The 25,412-nt window shown below is 43.6% G+C and overlaps 1 protein-coding gene across 13 annotated transcripts in view; it reads left to right on the top strand.

Moving 5' to 3' along the window:
- LOC143989379 (E3 SUMO-protein ligase ZNF451-like) overlaps positions 1-25,412 on the top strand; it is a 77,541-nt gene that overhangs the window by 16,167 nt on the left and 35,962 nt on the right. For 7 of the 13 annotated variants that reach the window (XR_013277023.1, XR_013277022.1, XM_077489479.1 and 4 more), the window contains 5 exons: positions 11,319-11,393; positions 12,513-12,629; positions 14,516-14,627; positions 16,905-17,055; positions 19,955-20,081. Coding sequence is in view for 11 of the 13 variants with exons in the window: in XM_077489479.1 (XP_077345605.1) it covers positions 11,319-11,393; positions 12,513-12,629; positions 14,516-14,627; positions 16,905-17,055; positions 19,955-20,081 (582 nt within the window). In the remaining 2 variants the exon portion in view is untranslated. Of the gene's footprint in view, positions 1-8,574; positions 8,695-9,683; positions 9,921-11,318; positions 11,394-12,512; positions 12,630-14,515; positions 14,628-16,904; positions 17,056-19,954; positions 20,082-25,412 lie in introns of all 13 variants that reach the window. The other 6 variants (XM_077489481.1, XM_077489482.1, XM_077489486.1 and 3 more) reach the window with 4 other exon arrangements.

The raw sequence follows: 25,412 nt of genomic DNA, 5'->3' as shown, positions 1-25,412 counted from the left end.
TAGTGGTCCAAATGAGTGGACTAAAAATAATAAATGAGATAGATGAAATATATATATAATTATTTATTTTTTTAATATAAAGAAATATAAATAAAAATATATTGTAGATATACTTCTAGCACTGGTGCTTAATACACCTCAAAGTCTAAGTTTAACATGATATTGATATCAATAGTGATTTAAAGAGGGATTCCACCAACAAAAAAAATATTAAAAGCCAGCAGCTATAAATATTACAGCTGCTGACTTTTAATAAATGGACACTCACCTGTCCCGGGTTCCAGCAATGCTGAGGCCGATCGATCGCTCGGCTCTCGGCTGCTGTCGCCACCATTCTAAGTGAGGGAATCAGGAAGTGAAGCGAATCGGCTTCACTTCCCGGTTCCCTACTGCGCATGCGCGAGCCGGGCCGCGCAATAGGAAATCTCCGCGCTGTCACTGGGACCCGTGTGTGTCCCAGCAGACAGCGCGGCAGGGCAGGAAATGGCGTAGACTCCCACGGGAGTCTATGCCCGGAAGTGGGTGAAAATACCTGTCTTTGACAGGTATCTCCACCCCCCTCCCCCCTGGAAAGGTGTCAATTGTGACACCGGAGGGGGGGAGGGATCCGATCAGCGGAGGTTCCACTTTAGGGTGGAATCCCGCTTTAAGCTTAAAAAATAGGCAACTAATTTACCCTGCTATTGCTTTATCTGTAATGTCTTTATATTAAATGGGCAGAGTTAGTCTACTTAGAATATAGGCCAATAGAAAATAAAATAACACAAATAATAACATAGTACTATTTATAAAGCAGACCAATAATCTAATGGTAGATGGCTATTTATATAGCCAATGCAAAAGCATAGGGCATAATAGCAATAACATGGCTGCTTATTAGTTACATTCCTAAATTGGATAACAACTAACCCATAGAGGCTCTTACCTGAGAACAGAACATGCAGATTAATCAGAATAGTAAAATGATGGAATAACTGCTATTCCATCATCTTACTATTCTGATTAATCTGCATGTTCTGTTCTCAGGTGAGAGCCTCTATGGGTTAGTTGTTGTCTAATTTAGGAATGTAACTAATAAGCAGCCATGTTATTGCTATTATGCCCTATGCTTTTGCATTGGCTATATAAATGGCTATCTACCATTAGATTATTGGTCTGCTTTATAGTATATAGTACTATGTTATTATTTGTCTTGTTTTATTTTCTATTGGCTCATATTCTATCTAAGTAGACTAACTCTGCCTATTTAATACAAAGACATTATCGCTTTACATTATCAGATACAGCAATAGCAGGGTAAATTAGTTGCCTATTTTTTAAGCTTCAATATCATATTAAACTTAGACTTTGAGGTGTATTAAGCACCAGTGCTATAGGTATATCTACAATATTTTTATTTTTATTTCTTTATATTTTGTATTAATAAAAAATAATATATATATATATATATATATATATATATATATATATATATATATATATATATATTATATTATATATTTTATTATATTATATAATATATTTTATTATATTATATAATATATTTTATTATATTAATTTTCTCTTATATTCACCGACCGACACAGCTTCTCTCTGTAACAACAAAATGGGTTGTCAGCCCTATCACTGGAGATTACTAGGCCAAGTTGTAACACACTTCAGAACTTTTAGTTCCGCCCAGGGGTTGGTCCCTAGGCTACAACCCCCACAGCCTGCCCTAGCAGACTCAGTTTTATTTTGCCTAGTGAAGGAGATGCACCCTAGGAACCCTGTGGGCCCATAGGTCCGTGTTTTTTTTTGATGCAGAAACTTGGCTTTTTGCGCAAGATGAATGATCCTGTGATCTTCTATCAACAGCCAGCTGGGTGACAGGCCGGTTCACTTATCCTTGTAGTCTCCCCAGTCCAGCCATCGAGCGCGTGCAGGTCGCAGCTACGGCTCGGCAGGCCACGACATACCTCAGCTCCAGATGTGGTCGGTGAGCTTTATGCTCCGGGGCATACGTATGACAGGGCTACTGATGTCTGCGTCACAGTATGCCGGGCCAGTAGTCTTCCCTGTACTGATCAGGAGTTGACTACCATGGAATGTCCTCCAGCTCTTCAGGACTGGTAAGTACAGCTCTCCCTGTCTCGGCAGGGTGGAGCAGCTGGGCATTCCTTGCTTTCTCTATGCCTCTCATGGCGCTGATCGGCGGCCATTTTAAATGTGGGCAAGGATCAGACATGCTTCTGGCTTCAAGCAGCCATTTTCCTAGTGATTCTGTATTAGTACACTGGCGGACATTTTCTTTTAGCCGGACTGCGTTTTTTGTGCTCTAGCAGCAGCCCCAGCTTGTTTGGTCATCACAGAGCGCTGGGAGTTTTATCCTGTGATTCTGAACACGTGTGTCAGATCGCTCACCGATCGTGCGACCGGCCGGCCACAACACAGTTTTGCTATCTCTGTATCTGGGAGCGCTGGGGATCGACGGGCACTGCTGTAATTCAGTGCGGAACTGCTCGGGGTGGTGAGTCCAGCGGGTTAGAGCCCCTCAGTCAGCGGCAGCAAGGAGGGTGGGACTGTCACTGTCCTAAGTCCCCTTCGGGTGGCAGACAGGGTAGGGTCAGCATGGCTTCAGAAACTGGTGTTTCTTCCCCCGAAATCCAGGCAATTGCAACCGGGTCACCTGAGGACTGCGTGGTCCATATGGACACCCTTCCGGCAGTCCTCAATTCATTTGTTGCCAAGATAGTGGCGGTACGTGGGAAGAAAGGTGCTAAAAAGCAGCTCCTCCCGTCCTCTGGGGAGAGCTCTGATGCAGACTTAGCTCCTGCTGAGGCCGGTGACCCCTGCTCTGTCTTCTTAGATGACGTTGACCAGGACCGTTCAGACAGTGAGGATGAGTCCCCGTCTGGGTCCTATCCATTCAAGGATCCCACAGACAGGAAGGCCGAGGCGGTGGCTCGTTCCTTGTTTACGTTTGTGGGGTCAGCCGTGCGACCGGTACTGGCATCCGCACTGGTGTCGCAGACACTAACTGAGTGGGCAAAACTTTTTTGCACTACAAATTGGGAGAGCAGCGGGCCTCCCCTGTCTGCGTGGAACTAGCAGACCAACTAGTGCACGCCCGTGAGTACGTCTGACGCAGCACTGGATACTCTCCCTCTGTTATCCAGGGCTTCAGTGTCAGCTGTGGTGCTGAGGCACCTGATTTGGCTAAAATGCTGGTCTGCTGATCAGGCATCCAAGAAAGCCCTGACGGATCTTCCTTTTCTTGGTGACCGGCTCTTTGGAGCCTCGTTAGATGACATTATTAAAAATGCCACTGGTGGTAAGAGTACCCTACTCTCACAGGCCAGGAAAGCTTAGGAGCCACGCCGCAGGCAAGGGCCCTCTTTTTCTGCTCACAAGCGGCTTTTTCGTCCGCCCGGTGCTTCCACAAAACATCCCCAGCCCGACAGGACGCCCACGGACGGTCAAAAACGTCCCTGGAACCGCAAGCCTGCGAACAAAAGTGCTACCGCATGAAGGTTTGTCCCCACCCATGTCTCGGGTGGGGTGTCGCCTTCGGGAGTTTGCAACCCGGTGGTCCTCCCGGTTATCCGACCAATAAGTCTGTGATTGAATTTCCACAGGCTACAAGATAGAGTTCCTCTCTTGGCCGCCAAACGGATTCTTCCCCTCCAGCATACCTGTATCCCCGGTTCGCCGGGAGGCCCTGTTGGGGGCTGTAACGGACTTTCTGAATCGAGGGGTGATTGTACCTGTTCCAGAGCCGGAACGCTTCCAGGTATTCTACTCAAATCCGTTTGTGGTTCCTAAGAAGGAAGGGGTATGTCCAATATTGGACTTGAAAGCCCTCAATCGCTTTGTAAAAGTGCAGAGGTTCAGGTTGGAATCAGTTCACTCAGTAGTCGCTGCACTCCATCAAGGGTACTCCCTAGCGTCCTTGGAAATCCAGGATGCGTACCTGCACATACCCATATGCCTTTGGCATCAAAAGTTTCTGCGTTTTGCAGTCGGGGAAGCCCATTACCAATTTGTGGCTCTTCCTTTTGGTCTGGCATCAGCCCCCCGAGTTTTTACCAAGGTATTGGCTCCAGTATTGGCGTTGCTGAGACAACGTGGGATCGTGATCGTGGGCTACCTGGACGATCGCCTCCTGAGAGCATCTTCCGCCTCAGAATTAGAAGAGGATATGGCGATCACCATGCAGACCCTGCAAGAATTTGGGTGGCTGTTGAACCTAAAGAAGTCAGTGATTGTCCCGACCCAGCGTCTGGAGTACCTAGGTTTACTGTTGGACTCCAGGGAAGCGAGAGGTTTTCTCCCTTCAGACAAATTGCAGACTCTCAGGTCCGCGGTGAAACTGCTGATGAACCGCAAGTGGTCGTCCCTCCGGTTTTGCATGCGAGTATTGGGACTCATGGTAGCCTCCTTCGAGGCAGTACCTTACGCCCAGTTCCACACCAGAGTACTGCAGAAGGAGATCTTGTTAAAATGGGACAAGTCTCAGTTGTCCCTGTATCAACAGATCCAGGTGAGCCAACCAGTCAGGGACTCTCTGGTGGTTGAGGTCCCCGGTGATTCAGTCCGGAAAACCGTTCCTTCCTCTGAAGTGGACGGTGGTCACTACGGACGCCAGTTTATTCGGCTGGGGTGGAGTGATGGGGGTTCAGTTAACTCAGGGCCTCTGGTCGACGGTAGAATCCGAGTTGCCGATTAAATCTGCTCAAATTGAGAGCGATCAGGCTGTGTCTCCACCCGTGGTCGGTGAGTCTTCGAGGGCGTCCAGTCAAGATTCAGTCGGACAACGCCACGGCGGTGGCATACATAAATCACCAGAGGGCAACAAGAAGCTCAGCCGCTGCTCGGAAGGTTGCTCGCATACTTCGGTGGGCAAAGCGACACGTTCTGGCCCTTTTGGCCATTTACATCCCGGGAGTGGAAAACTGGCAGGCGGACTATCTGAGTCGACAGATGCTGGAAGTCGTACCTGGAAGGCTTATATCTCCATGTGTGAGGAGAATGGTTGGCATCCTTTTCCATAGCAAGGATCCTGCTGTTTTTTTTTCAGTGAGGAGTAGACCAGAGATTGTCATTGAGCACCATCAAGGGGCAGATCTCAGCCCTGGCTGTCTTCTTTTCAATGACCCCTGGCATCACACTCCTTTAGTGGGTACCTTTGTTCAGGGGGTACGACATGTAGTCCCACCGTTACCCCCATGGGATTTGAACCTGGTGTTGTCGGCGCTTCAAAAACCTCTGTTTGAAAATATCAGGGAGATTCCCCTGTTGACTCTTTCCCAGAAAGTGGTCTTTCTAGTGGCCATTACCTCGGCCAGGAGGGTTTCGGAATTGGTGGCCTCATCTTGCAAGTCGCCCTATCTGGTCATCCACAGGGATAAGGTGGTGTTGTCCTCAACCATCTTTTCTACCGAAGGTGGTCTCAGATTTTCATATCAATGAGGACATTGTATTACCATTGTTCTAAGCCGAAGCACCCCAAAGAGGTGGCCCTTCACGCTCTCGACATGGTTAGGGCTCTGAAGGTGTATTTGTCTTCCACGGCTCCCTTTCGGAAGTCAGACTCACTGTTTGTTTCAGTGGCTGGTCCAAAGAAGGGTTTTAGCGGTCTCGTCGGTCACCATTTCCAGGTGGATCAGACAGATTGTAGTACAAGCCTACGCCTTGAAGGGGCAGGTGCCCCCCTTTCCGGTCACGGCCCACTGTACAAGGGCAATCGGAATGTCTTGGGCCTTCCGACACCAATCGTCGGTCGCTCAGGCGGCGACCTGGTAGTCTGTCCATACGTTTTACCAAGTTCTACAAGGTAGATGTCAGTGCATCGGCTGATGCCTGTTTTGGCCGCCAAGTTTTGCAGTCGGCCGTGTAGTTGCAATTGAATATGCAAGCTTCGTTTTTCCTGGTTTAAAAACGCAGTACTGTTGTGTTTATGCACTGTTGCGTTACTTCCGCAATGTTGCGGTCTTGGGGATGGCTCCTGTTGAGGATACCCGGTTATATCGTTGTGTTTTTCCCCACACTGCTGTTTTTTTGTGGGTTTAGTTTCACTAGTTCCCACTTGCCATGGTGGATGAAGTTTTTACGCCATTTTTCCCACCCCTCGTTTGGCACTGCTTGGGGACGTCCCGTTTTGTTAGAGAGGAGCGATGTCGGTTGGTGAATATAAGATAAAAATAGGATTTTTTTTTGTACTCACTGTAAAATACTTTTCTCTGTAATTCACCGACCGACACAGCACCCACCCCTCCTTTTTCTCTTTACCCTATACTGCTTGTTGACGTACTGAGTCTGCTAGAGCAGGCTGTGGGGGTTGTAGCCTAGGGACCGCCCCCTGGGTGAAACTGAAAGTTCTGAAGTGTTGTGTTACAACTTTGCCTAGTAATCTCCAGTGATATGGCTGACAACCCATTTTGTTACAGAGAGGAGCTGTGTCGTTCGGTGTTTTACAGAGAAAAGGATTTTACAGTGAGTACAAAAAAATCCTATTTCTCTCTTATATTCACCGACCGACACAGCTCCTCTCTAACAAAATGGGACGCCCCCAAGCAGTGCCAAACGAAGGGTGGGAAAAACTAAAAAATGTTTAAAAGAAATGTTTTATTTATAAAGCTAAAAAAAAATGTTGTTAAACAACTGATTAGGTATTAACATAATGTGACCACAATGAAGTTTAATCATTTTCTTGATGATATATCAACCAATGTATTTTTATTATACTAATATGTTTATTCTATGTAATATAGATGAAACCTGTGGTATATGCAAAACCTTGACGAAGCAATCATGCGAAACATGTTGGTTCTGCTCATCAACGCATCAGATTACGATTGTCATGTATTGTCTCATGGTCCATCAAATACGCTATGAATATTTAATTTTTATATGTTTTTGATACTATTAATAAATGTATATCTTTTTTTAAAAAAATTGGTGTCTTATGTGCCTACCCTATCAATAGACCTTGTCTCAATTAAAATCCCATTATTCTTTAAAGAGACTTGTCGCTTTTCTCCCCCCTCTCTGTTGTATTGTAAGTGTTTATTTAAAGCATAAGTTCACCGTTTGGGGAAAAAAATAACTGCACACATTACAGGACAATTTTATGGTCCAGTTTATTGAGGCCCCAACTAGGAATGAAGCTCTGTTGGACCTGGTAATCTCAAACCATGCAGAGCTTATTACTAATGTCCAGATAAAGGAACACCTAGGTAGCAGTGATCATAACATGATTTCCTTTGATGTTAGCGCTAAACAAGAAATACATACGGGTAAGATAAAAACACTTAACTTCAAGAGAGCTAATTTTCCAAGGATGAGGGCTACTCTCCAGGACTTAGACTGGGAGAGAATATTCGCTTCAATGGGCACAGAACAGAAATGGGAATTCTTCAAAAAGACTGTTGGGGACCTCACTGCAAAGTATATTCCCATGGGCAATAAGTTTAAAAGGCTAAAAACAAAACCTATGTGGCTCACGGCCAAAGTTAAAAAAGCTATAAACTGTAAGAAGAGCTTTTAAAAAATATAAAAATGAAGGATCACTAGTGTCATTTAAATGTTACAAAGAAATTAACAGTATATGTAAAAAGGAAATCAAGGATGCAAAAATTCAAAACGAACGACAGATTGCAAAAGACAGTAGGACAAACCCCAAAAAATTCTTCAAATATATTAATAGTAAAAAGGTCAAGTCTGAGCATGTAGGCCCTTTACAAAACAATCTAGAGTGGGTGACTGGGGACAAAGAGAAGGCTAATTTATTAAACACTTTCTTCAGCTCTGTGTACACAAAAGAGCATGGGGGAGCTCATGTCCATAATGGGGGTGGTAGTGACACAGCCCCAAATGATCCACAATGGCTCAAAAGGGATATGGTCCAGAAATACTTAGACAGAATAAAGGTGGATAAAGCACCTGGACCTGATGGCATCCACCCACGGATCCTAAAAGAATTGAGCTCTGTAATTTCAGAGCCATTGTATCTAATTTTTAGGGACTCATTAATGACGGGAATAGTCCCACTGGATTGGCGCAGGGCGAACGTGGTGCCTATATTTAAAAAGGGATCAAAGTCTTTACCAAGTAACTATAGACCTGTTAGCTTAACTTCTATAGCTGGGAAGATACTGGAGCATTTAATAAAAGACCACATCGACGAGTTCTTGCTGAACAAAAACACTTTAAGCAACAGACAGCATGGATTCATGAAAGACAGAAGTTGTCAGACAAATCTGATTTCTTTTTATGAGGAGGTAAGTAAAACCTTGGACAGAGGGGTGGCGGTGGACGTGGTATACTTGGATTTTGCAAAAGCATTCGATACAGTTCCGTACACACGGCTCATGTGTAAGGTAAAGTCTACAGGTTTGGAAATATCAGTTTGTAAATGGATAGAAAATTGGCTAGAAGACAGAATTCAAAGAGTCGTGGTTAATGACTCTTACTCTGAATGGTCTAAGGTTATCAGTGGTGTACCCCAAGGTTCAGTGTTGGGACCCTTACTTTTTAACATCTTTATAAATGATATTGGGTCTGGCATCAAAAGTAATATTTCTGTCTTTGCAGATGACACCAAGATATGCAGTGGAATAACGTCTTTACAGGATGTCTCCAATTTACAAGCCGACCTCAATACACTGTCTAATTGGGCGACTATGTGGCAGATGAGGTTTAATGTTGATAAATGTAAAGTTATGCACTTGGGGCCTAAGAATATGCATGCATCATACATGCTAGGGGGAGTACAACTGGGGGAATCCATAGTGGAGAAGGATCTGGGGGTTTTGGTAGACCATAAGCTCAATAACAACATGCAATGCCAAGCTGCTGTTTGCAAAGCGAGCAAAGTCCTTTCTTGTATTAAGAGAGGTATGGACTCCAGAGAAAGAGATATAATTTTGCCCCTGTTCAAATCATTAGTAAGACCTCACCTGGAATATGCCGTTCAGTTTTGGGCACCAGTTCTCAAAAAGGATATCGGGGAACTGGAGAAAGTGCAGAGAAGGGCAACCAAACTGATAAGAGGCATGGAGGAACTCAGCTATGAGGAGAGATTAGAGGAACTAAATCTATTCACTCTTGAGAAGAGGAGATTAAGGGGGGATATGATTAACATGTTCAAATATATTAGGGGTCCATATAGTGAACTTGGTGTTGAGTTGTTCTCTGTACGGTCAACCCAGAGGACACGGGGGCACTCTCTTTACGTCTAGAGGAAAAGAGATTTCAGCTTCAAGTACGGAAAGGTTTCTTCACAGTTAGAGCAGTGAAAATGTGGAATAGACTCCCACCAGAGGTGGTTCTGGCCAGTTCAGTAGATTGCTTTAAGAAAGGCTTGGATACTTTCCTGATGGTACATAATATAACTAGGTACTAACATAGGTAAAGTTGATCCAGGGAAAATCCGATCGCCTATTGGGGGATCAGGAAGGAATTTTTTTCCCCTGCTGTAGTAAATTGGAGCATGCTCTGCTGGGTTTTTTTTCCGCCTTCCTCTGGATCAATTGTGGGCATAAAATTGGGTATCTGGATTGTACGATTATTTTTTATTTTATTTATTTGTTTTTAAGGTTGAACTGGATGGACTTGTGTCTTTTTTCAACCTGACTAACTATGTAACTATGTAACTATATATATTTTTGTAGGGAAATTATTGTGCATTTATTATATTTCAGGGATGCAATCTCAGGCTTTTGCAAACATGCCCTGCAGCTTTCAGCCCTTACCTCCCGAAAGGGGCTGACTGTTTATAAGCTGTAAATAATCAACACGAGTGCTCATCAGCAACCTTGCAGTTCATGGAGGACTAACTACAAGCCACCAGCCACAAAGTTCTCTCACTCACAGATTGCTTTGAATAAAAGATGAGGCCATGTGGGCAGAGTGCGTTTCAAAATTCAACAGCGGGCGTGGTGAGAAGATCCTCTGCCTTCTCTCATGGGGCTGGGGGGGTGGCAGGTCTGGAGCATGTTACGCTTTACACCTGAATTATGGGTATAATGTGCTCTGAAAGGTGAACTTGGCTTTTAATCCCTGACTGCACATGTATTAAAGGAGCGCCTCAGTGCTAAAATGCCATCGCATTTTGGCAGTGGTATTGTGTGTGAAGTAACTGATCAATACCCTCTATTCTTATTATTATCAGTTATGTATTCCTTTGTTTAGTCCCTATAGTTTAGCTATCAATCAATAAGCCAAGCACATGTTATTGTTACTATCACAATGCTATCACCCTTGGCTATGAAATCAATACACGTTTAAGGTCAATTAAATCTCATTTATTTCCCAAGGAAATAAGGAAAATGTGCATCAAGTATCAATAAAAGTTACAATAATATACATAGCATACAATCACAGTGCAATCCAAGCCATACTTATCCGACCTTCGCAGCCACACCTCATGACTGGGTCTCCCGATGGAATACAGAGGGGCAGAGCTCAGGTCACAACCCTTTTTGTCAAACATACTTCAGCCATACCACACCCTACTGCCAGTCCCATTTGGTTTGGACCAATCAGTGTTCACATGACAGCCCTCCTAATATTACTGACTGTTCTGCCATATTTGGCTTTGTGGCCAGTCCCATCTGATGTGCCCTGGGCCGTCTTTGTCATCAATCTCTTTGAAGTTTGTGTGCACCATTTGGGCTGAAGGTAACTCCTTTGATATGCAGATTCTGCCACATTCCTCTACACATTCTAAACATGTGTCATGCAAACATCAACATGGCTGAGTTCGGCTGTACAAACAGCGGTGTAGATGTATAATAATAATTCCTGTCTGATTCCAACAGTGTGCTTGTGCTATAATGAAGTATTGGTACGAGGAGTTGATTTACTGGCAGATACTGCTGTGTCACCAACTTCTACTTCAGCTACTGAGAGCACCACTTGGTTGTAAATTTTTCACATGGCTCCTAATACAAAGCACAATGCTGCCAGCTTCTCTGCATCTCCCCTGATCGTGGTTACCCTCAGCACTGTAAGGACTACTGTAAATCCTCCCCCTTAGCTGGGCACTTTCGGCCCCCACCCCAGTCTAAGCATGTCACTGTCCAGCTAGCTCGCCATGCTCCACAAGTCTCCCCTCTGATCCCAACAACATGCACAATACATTCTGTCCTGATGATCAGCAATGCTCTACGAACTCTAATGCCCATTTAGCAACTAGCACACTTTTGTGCTAGTGCAGAAAAAAACACTATGCAGCTCTATAATATGCAAACATCACCCATGTTCTATTTTTTTTTTTTTAAGTATTCTTTCTTTGTCTAAGCTTATCTAACAGTGATCCTTATTTTGCTACGCAGGAAGGGCCTTCAAGACCTGTCCTGGAATGTATTGACCTGGTTAGTGATGATGAGTCACAGACTTTGTCCCTGCATGTAAGTTTGTTTTAATAAAGTCTATATCAATATGCTTACTGGGCTACTTGTTATAAAGCAAATTGATCCCAGGGGCAGATACTACTCCAGAGAAAATGCTTCTCGGACCACCTTTTTTCCCTTGTTATCAATAGTGCTCTTCTTACTTCAAAATCCTGATGCAAGCACAGTGCAGTGCACATTTGTAAAGTGCTGTGTAAAAGTCTTTTTTGAGAAAAAAGCAGCTAATACAATGTTTTTATCCCCTAGTACTGGCTTTAATCTAATTTTAATCGCTTGAATTGATATTTTGAAATGTTGTGTGGGTAATTGGTAACTTAGTGTTACAGTGAGTACAGCTGCACGATTAATCGCAAAGAATCAAAATAGCGATTCTACTCCCTTCCCGAACTCAAAAAAAAAAAAATAATTGCCCCAATTCTATGTAACATGTTCAGAGTACTCTGCTCACTTCTGACAGCTGACAAAAAATAAATAAAAAAATATATAAAAATCCAGGCAGCCTGCCATGTTTTATCTCAACATTGATAAGGAGAAACATTGTATCATTCCGTACACAACAAAGGAATGATCTTCATCTGTAGCAGAGGGCAATTTTAACCACTTTAAAGGTTAAATCTTTTTTCTGACATTTGTTGCTTGCAAGTTAAAATCATTTTTTGCTACAAAATTACTTGAAACCCCCAAATATATTTTTTAGCAGAGACTCTAGAGAATAACATAGTGGTTGTTGCAATATTTTATGTCGTACTGTATTAGCGCAGCAGTCATTCAAACGCAATTTTTTTTGGGGGGGGGGGGGAGAAGACACTTTAATGAATTTAAAGAAATAATAATAATAAACAGTAAAGTTAGCCCAATTTTTTGTGTAATGTGAAAGATGATGTTGCGCTTCGAAAATCGTGAGATAATTGTGATCTTTATTCTGAGCAAAAAAAAAAATTGTGATTCTCATTTTAGCCAGAATCGTGCAGCTCTAACAGTGAGCTGTATTTTCTCTGTTTTTTTATTTATTTTTTCTCTTTTGTAATGAAATAAACCATTTAAATTTTGAAATGATTTTTTCTTGTTTTCTTACTTTGGGGGATTTATTTTTATTTAATTTTTTTACTTTTTTAGAGAGAAGATCGTCATGTTGACCATCCGATGGAAAGAGTGACTGCAACCCTTGATCGTCTAGCACGCCATGTTGAGGTGCAAAAACGGAAGCAAGCAGAAAAAAGCAAAGAATTTCAGGTGAGTTCGAGAAATAGAAGCAAGCCAAAAAAATGTAATTAGGCATGTCTAAATTGAAACAGATAAAATGCAAATGAAGTTAAGCGTATTTCCAGGATGGAAAGTGATCCTCTAAATACAGTTCAATTGCTATAAAAGCCCACACGATCATTCACACTAGGCGTTTAGCTGTGGGCAGGTGTGCACTATCAAGCCTCTGCCGGCAGCCTGTCAAACTCAGAGGCTGACAGCTGCTGTAGCTGGGTGCAGCTGGACAGTGAACCTAGTAGTATTTATGTTTGGGGCAACATGTGCTTAGGGACAAATGCTCATAATGCAAGCAATCCGCATTTTAGAAGTTCATCCCTGGGGACATAGGGGGAGATTTTACTAAAACTGGAGCACTCAGAATCTGGTGCAGTTGTGCATGGTAGTCAACTAGCTTCTAACTTCTGCTTGTTCCATTAAGCTTTGACAATAAAGCTTAGAAGCTGATTGGTTTTCTATATACCATATTTTGCACGCTCTAGTTTTACACTATGTTCACGCCTATGCGTTTTTGCATGCCATGTTTGCGCAGGCACTGCAGCCCATTCAAATGAATGGGCTGTTGTGCCTGTGTTTCTCCCCAAAAAATAAAATAAAAGTGCATGCACCTTTTTAAGAAAAAATGCAGCCGCAAGAAAACCACATGGTCTTTTTGACCATGTAATTTCCCTGCGGTTCAGGCACACACACCGATTTTAGAAGGGGGGGTTGCCATACAGAATGCATGGCAGCCCTGTGCATTTCCACAGATCAGTGTGTTTTCCTTGCCGGTTGTTGCGAGTATGGGAATCCCTGTGATTCCTGCAGCCACATGCAGAAGAGTGAACCTAGCCTTCATAAATCTCTTTACCCCCCCACTACTAAAGTACCGCCAGGTGCACCATCCAGCCACAGCAGCTGTCGGCCTCTCATTGTTTGACAGGCTGTCAGCCGCCCTTACTGAACAGTGCACCTTTGCCTTCCTTCATAAGACACACAGATCGCTGCTCAGCCCCACCAGCCCCCTCCCTCCTTATTGGCCACAGTAAGAGTGGTGACACACACACGCTTGAAGGGGATCATCTTTATGGGGAGGCACTTGACAAATATATAAAGATGTCACAGGAGAATATGTTTTTACTTCCACAGTGGAAAATCCCAAACCCCCCCCCCCCTAGGAGCCTCTATTTCTTCAAAACGCAGAATGCCTAATTACTCTGCACAGGCTTCAACTTCCACACCTAAGTATTCCTTTCGGCATAAGACTTGGGCTGGCAACCCACCAAGTCTTCCCAAAAGCCTCCTTCCAAAAGGCAGGAGCAGCCTCACTCTTAGGCCCCTTTCACACGGGACGGATCTGTAATGATCTGCTTGCTCCTCCGGATTTTCCTCCGACTGCAGAATCGGACAATTTCGGAGACGGACACCCGCTATCCCATAGGAATGCATGTATGTCCGTATTTCATCCGCAAACGAATGGATGAAATTTGGACATACGGTCCGCATGTGTGAAAGGGGCCTTAAGAGCGGAGGGACATCTTTTACAGCTTGCTTCTCCCTGGGTCACAGAAAACCCAGACTGTGACCCGGAGGTCGAAGCTCTATTCCCCTCAACAATTTTCTCAAGGACCGTCAAATTTGCAGAATGTCCTCAACCATCTCTTGTTGAAGGGAGTAGTTGTGCCATTACTCCCACAAGACAGGTTAGTGGTGCTGTCTTTTGGACTATCCTCTGCTTAGAGTACTCACCAAGGGCCTAGTGGATTTAAACTGCAATGACTCCAACTTTTATTTGTATATATGTGTGTATATATATATATATATATATATATGTATGTATGTGTTATTATATATTTTTATTTTTTTTCATGATTATGCAGGCCAAGTTAAACTCCCAGCGTGCACATGGGTTGCAAGAGTTGGCACTTAACAAGGATCGCCCTGGTGCAAGTGCTGCAAAAATTTGTGTAAACCAGTGGCTGAAAATGCCGGGTGAGTAATTATTACATTTAGTTAAGCTATATCCAATTAAATATATATCGATCTGTGAATGAACACTATTGTCAGAAACCTAGAAGTCTGATGGATGTGTTTATATAACAATCTCATTCTTGCAGCAATGTCTTTTCACTCACTCTCCTTTTTCCTTCAGAGTATTGTTTGCAGGTCCACTTCCATAACCTCCACCCCCTTCACAGTAGTTTACTGAATCCCCTTTAACACACCTCCTTAATTCACAACAGTGTCCTCAACCACCCCCCTGCCCATTAGGGTTTACTTCCACTTTAACCTAGATTTCTCTTAGCCCTTTTATCTACCAGTGGTGTTTATTGCGCCAATGTCAGTGTCTGCTGTGGTCCCCTTCGGCACTAGCACTGGAACCACTGAGGTCTGGTGCTAATCCAGAAGATGAAACAATCGGCTCCCTGACTTCCCATCATTCTACTTGCCTTTCCATAGGGGTGATGTGTAGGTGTTTACATTGGAAGGGATGTGATGGCACAGCACTTCTGTTACAGCTCTGTGCCTCCTTTTCATACAGCGGAGGATCGCCTCTCTATGAAGAGGAGGCACAAAAAAGGGGGAAAAAAAACTGAGAAAAATTACACAAAATGCAATAAAAAAGTTACTATTCTCAAATAAAACCAAAGAAATATATTTATCCAGATTTGCTACCAAATTAAAGTTGTTTCTGTCCTGAAATACAATTTTAGAATAGGTCAGAATAGACTGCAATACCTAAAAGATAAAATATGCGTCAACGAGATCGCCAAAATAAAGGTTTGTGTTAGACCATGTTTCATGTTACACCAACTTATAGGGTGTAACATGAAACATCGTTCCATACATCATACCCAAACCCTCCTTGTCTAAATTGCAGGGTGCATCTTTATGCAGAATTTGGGGATCTGTTGAACTTGGCATAATCTAGCTGTGGGACTTCACTTTGTTGGGGCCATCTTTCTCCCCACACTGTGTAGTTAAAGTGCTTGTAAACCCTTATATATACCCAGTGAAGTGACTGGCCTCAGGTGATGCACAGAGATGATACATATGTTGTATCTGTCTATCTTCAGTCTTTTCTTACCTACATCTGTTTTTAAAGTGTTGAATTATAAAGCTTGTCTGAGTTCAGAAAACAGGCAGAAAGCTTGAGTTATACTCAGAGCTGATTGGAAGGAAAGGACCCTCCTTCACACAGGAACAGAGATGAAGCTGTCAATCTGCTGGAGATCTCTCCTCTGTCACTTTTTTTTTTTCTCTTGGTGTCAGGAAAACCTGCCAGAAGTGATTCATGCTGATAGCAATGTAACAAAGCAGCAGACAGAAATGATACTTGGTGCTCTTAATTGAGACACACTATAGGCTATAAGCACATACTATAGAATGATATGCTTTGTTCATATTTCATGTCTGAGGTTTAAGCTGCACTTTGTAGCATGTCTGTACCTCCCAATGGACCTGAGGCAGGAGGGTCATTGTTAGAACCTGCACATGATTGCATCCAAGATGCACTGATTGCTCGTGCAATATGCACTGCAGGTTTCGTTGCAAAAATTATTAAATGTGCAGTGATTGTTAAATCAATGTTGCTGCACTAAGCCTTTGATGTGAAAATTAGATGATTTCCTAAACCGAAAGTCCAGAATGATTTGTCTGTGACAGCCCTCCTTTAGGGTAAGGCCTCATTCACATGAGCATACATAATTCTACATCTGTACAAGGGCTGTTTTTGCCCACTTGGGGATGCACAGGTGTTCTATGCATCCTCGTGCAGGCAGCTCATTGATGTCTATTGGGACACAGCAGCTGCATGAACGCAGCCGCTGCTCCCAATTTGACAACGGTGCAGTTGTTTGTCACCAAATGTAGACTGTTCCCTTTTGGGGAGATTTCCCCTTGCCTCGTGTCCTGGCAACAGAGCAGTAAATGAGTATTATGGCTGTTCCCAGGGATAATTCCATCTTTTGAGATCGGGTATTTTCTTCCTCCTCATGTTCTAGTAGCCACTTCCAAATGTTGGATTTACCTTCGCATTCTCTCCCAATGACAAAATGGGAGAATGAATCTTCCCCAACAGGACAGAAGAATTTAAACCTAATGTAGGTCTTAGTCCTTCCACTACTCCCTCATCCACAAAACCTTTTAAATCTCCTTTGGTTGGATTCCCTCTTCAGGATCATTGGGAGTTGGAGGAGCAATATTATGTGCGTCCACAATTTTCACTTATTCCTTCACTGATCTGTGTGATAAGTGTTCTTTTTCCAGGTCTCAAGCCAGGTAACGTGAGCTCTAGCCGCAGAACTTTCTCCCAGCCAAAGGAATTCGGCCCCTTAAACACAGAACCAATCACTTGTCCTGTGATGCATTGTAACAGAAAATTTGACAATCGGCAACTGCTGTTTGGTCATCTAAAAAGGTAGGTTTAATCAATAATTTTTTTGGGCCAAAATATCTATTGTATATGATAGGGTTGCACCGATAACACTTTTTAAAGACCGAGTACAAGTACCGATACGCTTTTTTTTTTTTTTATTTTTTTTTTTTTTTTATCACTGATTACTGATACTTTTTTCTGTCAGAAAATTTTGTAAATAAGTACTTTTTTCTCCTTCACTGATGTGTGCTAATGAGGCTGCACTAATGGGTCACTGATGAGGAGGCACTAATATCCAGCACTGATAGGATTAGGTGGCACGGATGAGGCAGCAATGAAGGGCATTGATGGGGTGGCAGTGGCACTGATGAGGAGGCCCTAATATGCAGCAGCGCTGATGAGCACCGATAGGTGGCACTTATGGGCGCTGGTAGGTGGCACTGATTTGCAGCACTGATAGGTGGCACTTATGGGCAATGATAGGTGGAACTGTTTGGTAGGCATGATAAAATTTACAATATGTGATGACTGACGGTGAGTATACAAGAGCCCATCTTGATACACCCTGCACTTGGCCTCAGTAAGCCTAGTCAGAATGCAGCAGCGGACATCTTGTTACACCCAGCCCATATAGTTAGTGAACTGTATGCACTGGGTGTAACAAGATGTCCGCTGCCACCTTGTGATTGCAGGCTACTGAGGCCGAGTTCAGGGTGTACCAAGGTGGTCATAGCCCACACCCCTGCCCACAGGCTTACCTTCCTCTGCACTGCCAGGACCCACGCTCCGCCTTCTCCCGCCCCTCCCCCCATCCACTGACTTACGGGAATGCAAGGTATCGGGGGAAGCATCAGAAGCATTTGCCCGAGTACAAGTACTTGGGCAAATACTCTGTATCGATACCAATACTAGTATCGGTGCAACCCTAGTATATGATTGTTATTTTAATCAAAATCACATCCAGGGCATACCATAGACAGGCTTCACTTTTCTTCATGTCTAACGTAGTTTGACAGCTTTGTTTATCATTTGGTCTGTGTCATTACTCAAGCCCAGTACATCCAATAGGTCAGTGAGCCCGATCTCTTGCAGTACTAGCTTTTAGTTCTTGTATCTGCAGTCGTCTTATGTAACATGGTAACGAACGTTTGGAATTTTTACACGATCACTGTTGGCTCACATTTTATATAATGATATACTGTATTCTCTGACTGTCATAGATAAGTGCAGATGTTTGAGTCTGTAAGTATATAGTGTATATACCTCCCACAGCAGTGTTGTAACAGGTCTAAATATTCTGTTAACTCACTGCAAATGAATGGTCTCCTCTGTTCTTTAAACCAGTAAAAATCTGGAGCTATCACTTCCTTTGCAGTTATATTGATTGTTTAAAGACTGCAAAAGGGGATGTTTTCCAACTGCGGATAGGTCATGGCGCCTGTATATCACCTGCTCAGTCATGATGTGGTTTGGAAAAAAAAAATAACTTCAGGAGGCAAATGTCTTTGTCCTAAGTAGATGAATTTGTCTTTTTTGATACTCATTTCTGTTGCCCGTTACTGGTTTTATAGTTTTTATGTACCGTATATACTCGAGTATAAGCCGAGATTTTCAGCCTCTTTTTTGAGGCTGAAAGTGCCCCCCTCGGCTTATACTCGAGTCACCGCTGTCTGACTGCCCGAACAGCGTGTCGAGCAGACAGACAGCGGCCATTCTACCTTTCAAAAGCCGCGCCTCCGCCTCCGCCTGTGATAGGCGGAACACTCAATTTCCCAGCAGTCAGTGTTCCGCCTATCACGGACATCGGCTCATCCTCGGATGAGCCGATGTCCGTGATAGGCGGAACACTGACTGCTGGGAAATTGAGTGTTCCGCCTATCACAGGCGGAGGCGGAGGCGCGGCTTTTGAACAGGGGAATGGCCGCCAGGGCGCCGACGAAGAGCGGCGATCCTGGCATGGGACGACACGGAGGCTCGGGACGGGACGACACGGAGGCTCGGGACACGGGTAGGCTGGACACACACACACACACACACACACACACACACACACACACACACACACACACACACACACACACACACACACACACACACACACACACACACACACACACACACACACACACACACACACACACGGATGGACACACACACACACACACACAGGGATGGATGGATGGACACACACACACACACACAGGGATGGATGGATGGACACACACACACACACACAGGGATGGATGGATGGATGGACGCACACACACACACACACACACAGGGATGGATGGATGGATGGATGGACGCACACACACACAGGGATGGATGGATGGACACACACACAGGGATGGATGGATGGACACACACACAGGGATGGATGGACACACACACAGGGATGGATGGATGGACACACACACAGGGATGGACGGACACAGAGGGATGGACGGACACAGAGGGATGGACGGACACAGAGGGATGGACGGACACAGAGGGATGGACGGACACAGAGGGATGGACGGACACGCAGAGGGATGGACGGACACGCAGAGGGATGGACGGACACGCAGAGGGATGGACGGACACGCAGAGGGATGGACGGACACGCAGAGGGATGGACGGACACGCAGAGGGATGGACGGACACGCAGAGGGATGGACGGACACGCAGAGGGATGGACGGACACGCAGAGGGATGGACGGACACGCAGAGGGATGGACGGACACGCAGAGGGATGGACGGACACGCAGAGGGATGGACGGACACGCAGAGGGATGGACGGACACGCAGAGGGATGGACGGACACGCAGAGGGATGGACGGACACATCTCACCCTCGGCTTATACACGAGTCAATAGGTTTCCCAGTTTTTTGGGGGTAAATTGGGGGCCTCGGCTTATACTCGGGTCGGCCTATACTCGAGTATATACGGTACCTTTTTTAGGTTTGATCACTCCCCTTGTGATCCAACGATTTCTCTTCGTGGAGTTTGTGATAGCTCATATGTTTGCCTTGTTTGTCAGGAACAATTTTTAACCGCCAAAGAATACACCGTTCATTTGGCTACAAAGGTAAGAAAAAAAGAGAGATTACACAGTGGTAAAGGTGCACTTTATCTCCTTTTACGTTAATTCCACCAAGTATTTATTTTCTTTTACAGGGAGCCTGTGACCCTGCAGCATATATCCTGTATTTTGGCAATGCAGAATGGGGGGTGGGGGTATAAGTGAATTGTGGATGCTTTTAGTATGCTTTAGTTGGGCTTTAAAGTGACTTTGGATGGATCTTGCGTCCCATACCCCTGAGCTATTGGGATTTGCAAAAATCTGATTAAAGTGGTTGTAAAGGCTGAAGGTTTTTTATCTTAATGTATTCTATGCATTAGGATAAAAAGCCTTCTGTATGCAGCAGCCCCCCCTAATACTTACCTGAGCCCCATCTCAATCCAGCGATGACGCTCCAGAGACTCGGCTGTCTAGGACTCTCCCTCCTCATTGGCTGAGACAGCAGCGAAGCGCCATTTACTCCTGTTGCTGGCAATCAAAGTCGGTGTGCCAATGAGGAGAAAGAGGGGGCAGGGCAGGGTTGTGGCTCAGTGTCTGAATGGACACAGGGAGTTGCAACTTGGGTGCCCCCATAGCAAGCTGCTTGCTGTGGGGCCACTCAACAGGAGGGAGGGTCCATGAGTGTCCCGAAGTGGGACCCAAGAAGATCTGGGCTGTTCTGTGCAAAACCATTACACAGGGCAGGTAAGTGTAACATGTTTGTTATTTTAACAAAAAAAAAAAAAAGTATCACTTTAACAAGTCTGAGGTAGGGTGCTGCAGTTCCTAGGGTCTTTTTCTTCCTGAAACCATTGCTCTCACAGTAGGGTCTAGGGACCCAAAGTATATACTTATGCTGAGCAACATTTTTAAGATGAATGAGAGACCCCGTCACCAAACCATTTATTTCAACAACACTCTTATAGGAATATGTTAATTTAATGTATTTTAGGCATGTTATTTAAGCATTTATGGAAGAAAGATTGCTTGCAAGTTGCCATTTAATATACATTTATTTATTTTTACTTGCAGTTTTTTCTCTTTAGAGAACGTTATCCCTTGTCTAACAAGCAGAGCCTATATTTCACTAAGCTCAAATTGGTGTATATAGTTATCTTCAAATTTTTTTCTTTTGTTAAATACAAGGTTAGTTGGCACGTACTGTGTGTATCTACTGTATATTTATTGGCACTGTTGTCACTTGAGTCAGACCTGTGTAAGTGCCAGTTACTCCCTCTCATTTAGGGCTCATTTGGACCCTGTTTACACTGGCATTAAATCAGGAGTTTGGGGTGTGCTCTCCTCAAACGCCTAGTAAAGCAGTTTTCAATTTATAATATGGACAGCAAACAAATCGTTTGCGTTGCGCCACATTGCTGCGCTTAATGAATGAAACTTAATGTGGCGTTTGGAAGGAGTTGAAGCATCTCGACTCCTTCCATTCAAGTCTATTGTAACGTACCATAAACGCACTGGCATGTGTTTTCAGCGGGTTTGCAATGCATTTGCAGCATGTTAGATCTTGTTTGCAACAGCCAAGAGAAAACCAGGGCATCTGGGGTGTCCTTAATGCATGTCAAATGTGCATAGGGAGTTTGGGGAGCAATTTTTTACCTTTCCTTTTAACGTGAGTTTAACGTAACACAAGATCAACAAACTACTTGCATTAAGGCTATAGGCGTGTTTGCTACGCTTTGGTATTTTGAGCAAGTGTGAACAAGACCTAAAGCTTCAACATTTTTTTTTTTTTATGTGTTTATGATGCTTCCACAATGCTTTTTTGTGTTTTTTGATTTTCTGTTTTTGTTTTAAAGAGGCTCAGTAGAATCCCAGCTCAGTAGTATCCCAACTCAGTATGGGCTCATTTACACTTGCTTCAAATTTAACACACATTAAAGCTCCTATTGCTTCAACATGCTCTTTTGATGTGTTTTTGATGCTACTGTGATGCTTTAAGCTTGGCAAATTCCCTGGGTGTGTGCTTTTTGGTTTTCTAATTTTTCAAAAGGTGGGACCGCTATAGCAAGAGGCAAGCAGGGACTGTAGAGCTAGGATTGAGTGGCGGAGGATCAGCAGAGCTGTGGGACCAAAGCAGGAGAAACTAGCAAATGTCACATGTAGATATGGAAGGCCTGAAACAAAAACAAAAAAATGGGGGAAAAAACGGGCTTACGACATGTAACTCAAACTATATAAAATAAAGACCAATTGTGCGATCATGCAACACTGTACATAAATTACATTTATACAGTAAAACCTTAGATTGAGAATAGTTTGGTTTAAAGCCCCGTACACACTATCAGATTGTCTGCTGAGTTTTTACTTCAGATTTACCAAAACCATGTAGTAGAAGGGCCTGCCTGATTGCATACACATTGAAACTCCTAAGGTTTGACCTCATATTATATGGTTTTGGTAAATCTGAAGGAAAAACTCAGCAGACAATCTGATAGTGTGTACGGGGCTTTAGAGTGTTTTGCAAGACTAACCTTCTTCTTTTATAAAAAAATAAATAAATAAATTTGACTTTATAAACAAGCGATGTCAATTAGCGTCATGTCGCAACTGAGTATAAAAGAGCAGAGGCTTCTCTAAGTGTAGCAATATGGTTACATTTCATGAAGGTATATTTGGCATCTCACATGATTGATGATTAAAACAGGCATTTCTAAGTATGCATCCCCAGGGTAAAGCCGTCATTTAATGTTGTACCTTCATTAAATGTAACCATATTGCTACTATTAGAGGTTCCTCTTTTCTCTTTTGTATCCTGTAGCTCCTGCTGGATTTTGCTTCTAATCCCTTTTTGGAGGCCGAAATTTGTGGATGGACATTTTATGGTTACACGACCTATTACATGGCTATAATCTTTTTTATATGGACTATAAATCTGAAGGATTTATAAATAAATGTTTGTAAAACTAATCATCTGATTTTCCATTATTTCTTATGGTGACATTTGCTTTGCTATATGAGTGCTTTGGATTACAAGCATGTGTTCAGAACAAACTATGCTCACAATCCAAGATTTTACTGTACAGTTTTTTTCACACCAATGGACCTTTCTTCTGGTAGTATTTGATCACCACTGGGATTTTTTTTTTTTTTTTAATCCAGTACAGTACAGCCAGGGATTGGCTAGCAATTTGGCTGGATGTGCACTGTGCATACCCAATGAGAGACTTCACCTGTCCAAATGAGAGTGAGTGTGATTATATATTTACTGTGATTTTTTTATTTTATTTTTGTAATGTTTGTTTTTTTTTTTTTTTTTTTAAAGTCCTAAATTATTGCAAGTCCTCGTAACTGAAGACGAGCAAATCCTAGAATACAATTCAAGTAACCTTGTACTTAATGTATTTCTCAATCAGTTTGCATGTGGGCCCCATCTTGTACCTCTTAGAGTTGTTGGAATACAGTAGACTAGGGAATCCGCAGAGCTGGGGATTACTACTGAGCCAGAGATCTGCTAAACATGGCTAATGAGTTGGGAGTACTACTGAGCCCAGGTTCTACTGAGCTGCTTTAAAACACATAGAAACTCAACACGCACACAGGGCATATGCCAAGCTTAAAAAAATAAAACTAAAAAAAACCCCACAGAAGCATGAAAAAATATCAAAAAAGCATGTTGAAGTAGTAGGCACTTTGATGTGTGTTAAAGTCAAAGCAAGTGTAAATGAGAGCTGTGTGAAGTTGGCACCCCATGTTTGTAAAACCTGAATAAAAATATACCATTCGTTTGTGCCGCGTTTGTGCTGCTTTGTGCCGCAAAAATTAGCGTTTGTGCCGGTTCGGTTTCTGAGATATTAAACATTCAATTTAATGCAAGCCCCGCCCACTTTGCACCCCACGTTGCTGAATTTGAAAAACAGACGTGCCATTCGTTTGTGCCGCAAAAATAAACGTTTGTGCCGCTTTGGTTGCGGAGATATTGTGCGTTATAGTTGCTGAAACCCCGCCCACTTTGCACCCCACATTACCGAATTTGAAAAACAAATGTGCCATTCGTTTGTGCCGCGTTTGTGCTGGTTTGTGCCACAAAAATGTTTGTGTCGCTTTGGTTGCGGAGATATTGTGCGTTATAGTTGCTGAAACCCTGCCCACTTTGCATCCCACGTTACCGAATTTGAAAAACAAACGCGCCATTCGTTTGTGCTGCAAAAATAAACGTTTGTGCCGCTTTGGTTGCGGAGATATTGTGCGTTATAGTTGCTGAACCCCCGCCCACTTTTCACCCCACATTACCGAATTTGAAAAACAAATGCGCCATTCTTTTGTACCACGTTTGTCCTGGTTTGTGCTGCAAAAATAAACGTTTGTGCTGCTTTGGTTGCTGAGATATTGTGCGTTATAGTTGCTGAAACCCCGTCCACTTTCCACCCCACGTTGCTGAATCTTAAAAACAAACACACCATTTGCTACTGCCGGGTTTTTGCTGGTATAGTTGCAGAGATATTGAGCAGTATATATTTCCAAACCACAACAACTTAGCACCTCGTTATTAAATCATACATACAACTAGATTTATTTGTTAATGGTTTGTGCAGATTTGGTGGATATTATACATGTTTTACTTCATATGCATAGTTTTGCCACTCCCACAGGGATCCCCCCCTTTCCGATTCTCTAGTGCTGAATGGAAGAACAGACAGGGAGGGGGCGGGCACAGATTGCTCTGGCTCTAGTGAGCCAGAGCAGTTGTCAATCAGGCGGCAGGGTGGATCTCGACAGTATTGTAAGGATCTGTACCGGCTGCAGCATTGATCTGCACTGGCAGGATATAGTGGGCAATGGCCCGCCACATGCACATGAGTTTTTTTTAATTTTTTGTCACAGGAGAACATACTATATGTCACCTTGTGAACAAAAAGAGAACTAAGGCCAAAAAAGGTTGGGCCATAGTTCTCTTTTAACATAAGTTTAAACCAGACGTTAACCAAGAAAAACAGCACTCCAGCAGGAGAGAGAGGTTCGGAGTGGCCATCTACAACTTTCAAGCAAAAAAAAATGAAGAACTAAGCTTGCAGGTGGGAGATACAGTGCAGATATTTTATTTGTTCCTCCAAGTGAATGCTCTGTACCACCCTTCATATGTCTCAAAGTAGGGGATATTTCCAGCTGCACATATTCATCAGAAAGAAGTGCAGATGACGAAGGGGCGGAGTTACTACATGGCGCCAAGCAGCAGCGTGATGCAGTGAGCTCCTAGGCATTCCCCCCGAGTGAATATGCTAAGTGAGCCTGAATTTCCGTGTTCAAGCTGATTTGTGCCCCCACCATGGTAGCTGCTTATCGGTCTGTTACGTGCTGCTATCCACCTGCTACCTACCCAGTTTCCGGATCTCAGCTGGTCGT

Source organism: Lithobates pipiens, unplaced genomic scaffold (genome assembly GCF_037356315.1).
Source record: "Lithobates pipiens isolate NorthernLeopardFrog02 unplaced genomic scaffold, aLitPip1_a1.2 Scaffold_18, whole genome shotgun sequence".
Lineage (NCBI taxonomy): Eukaryota > Metazoa > Chordata > Amphibia > Anura > Ranidae > Lithobates > Lithobates pipiens.
This window is presented reverse-complemented; position numbering and strand designations above follow the sequence as displayed.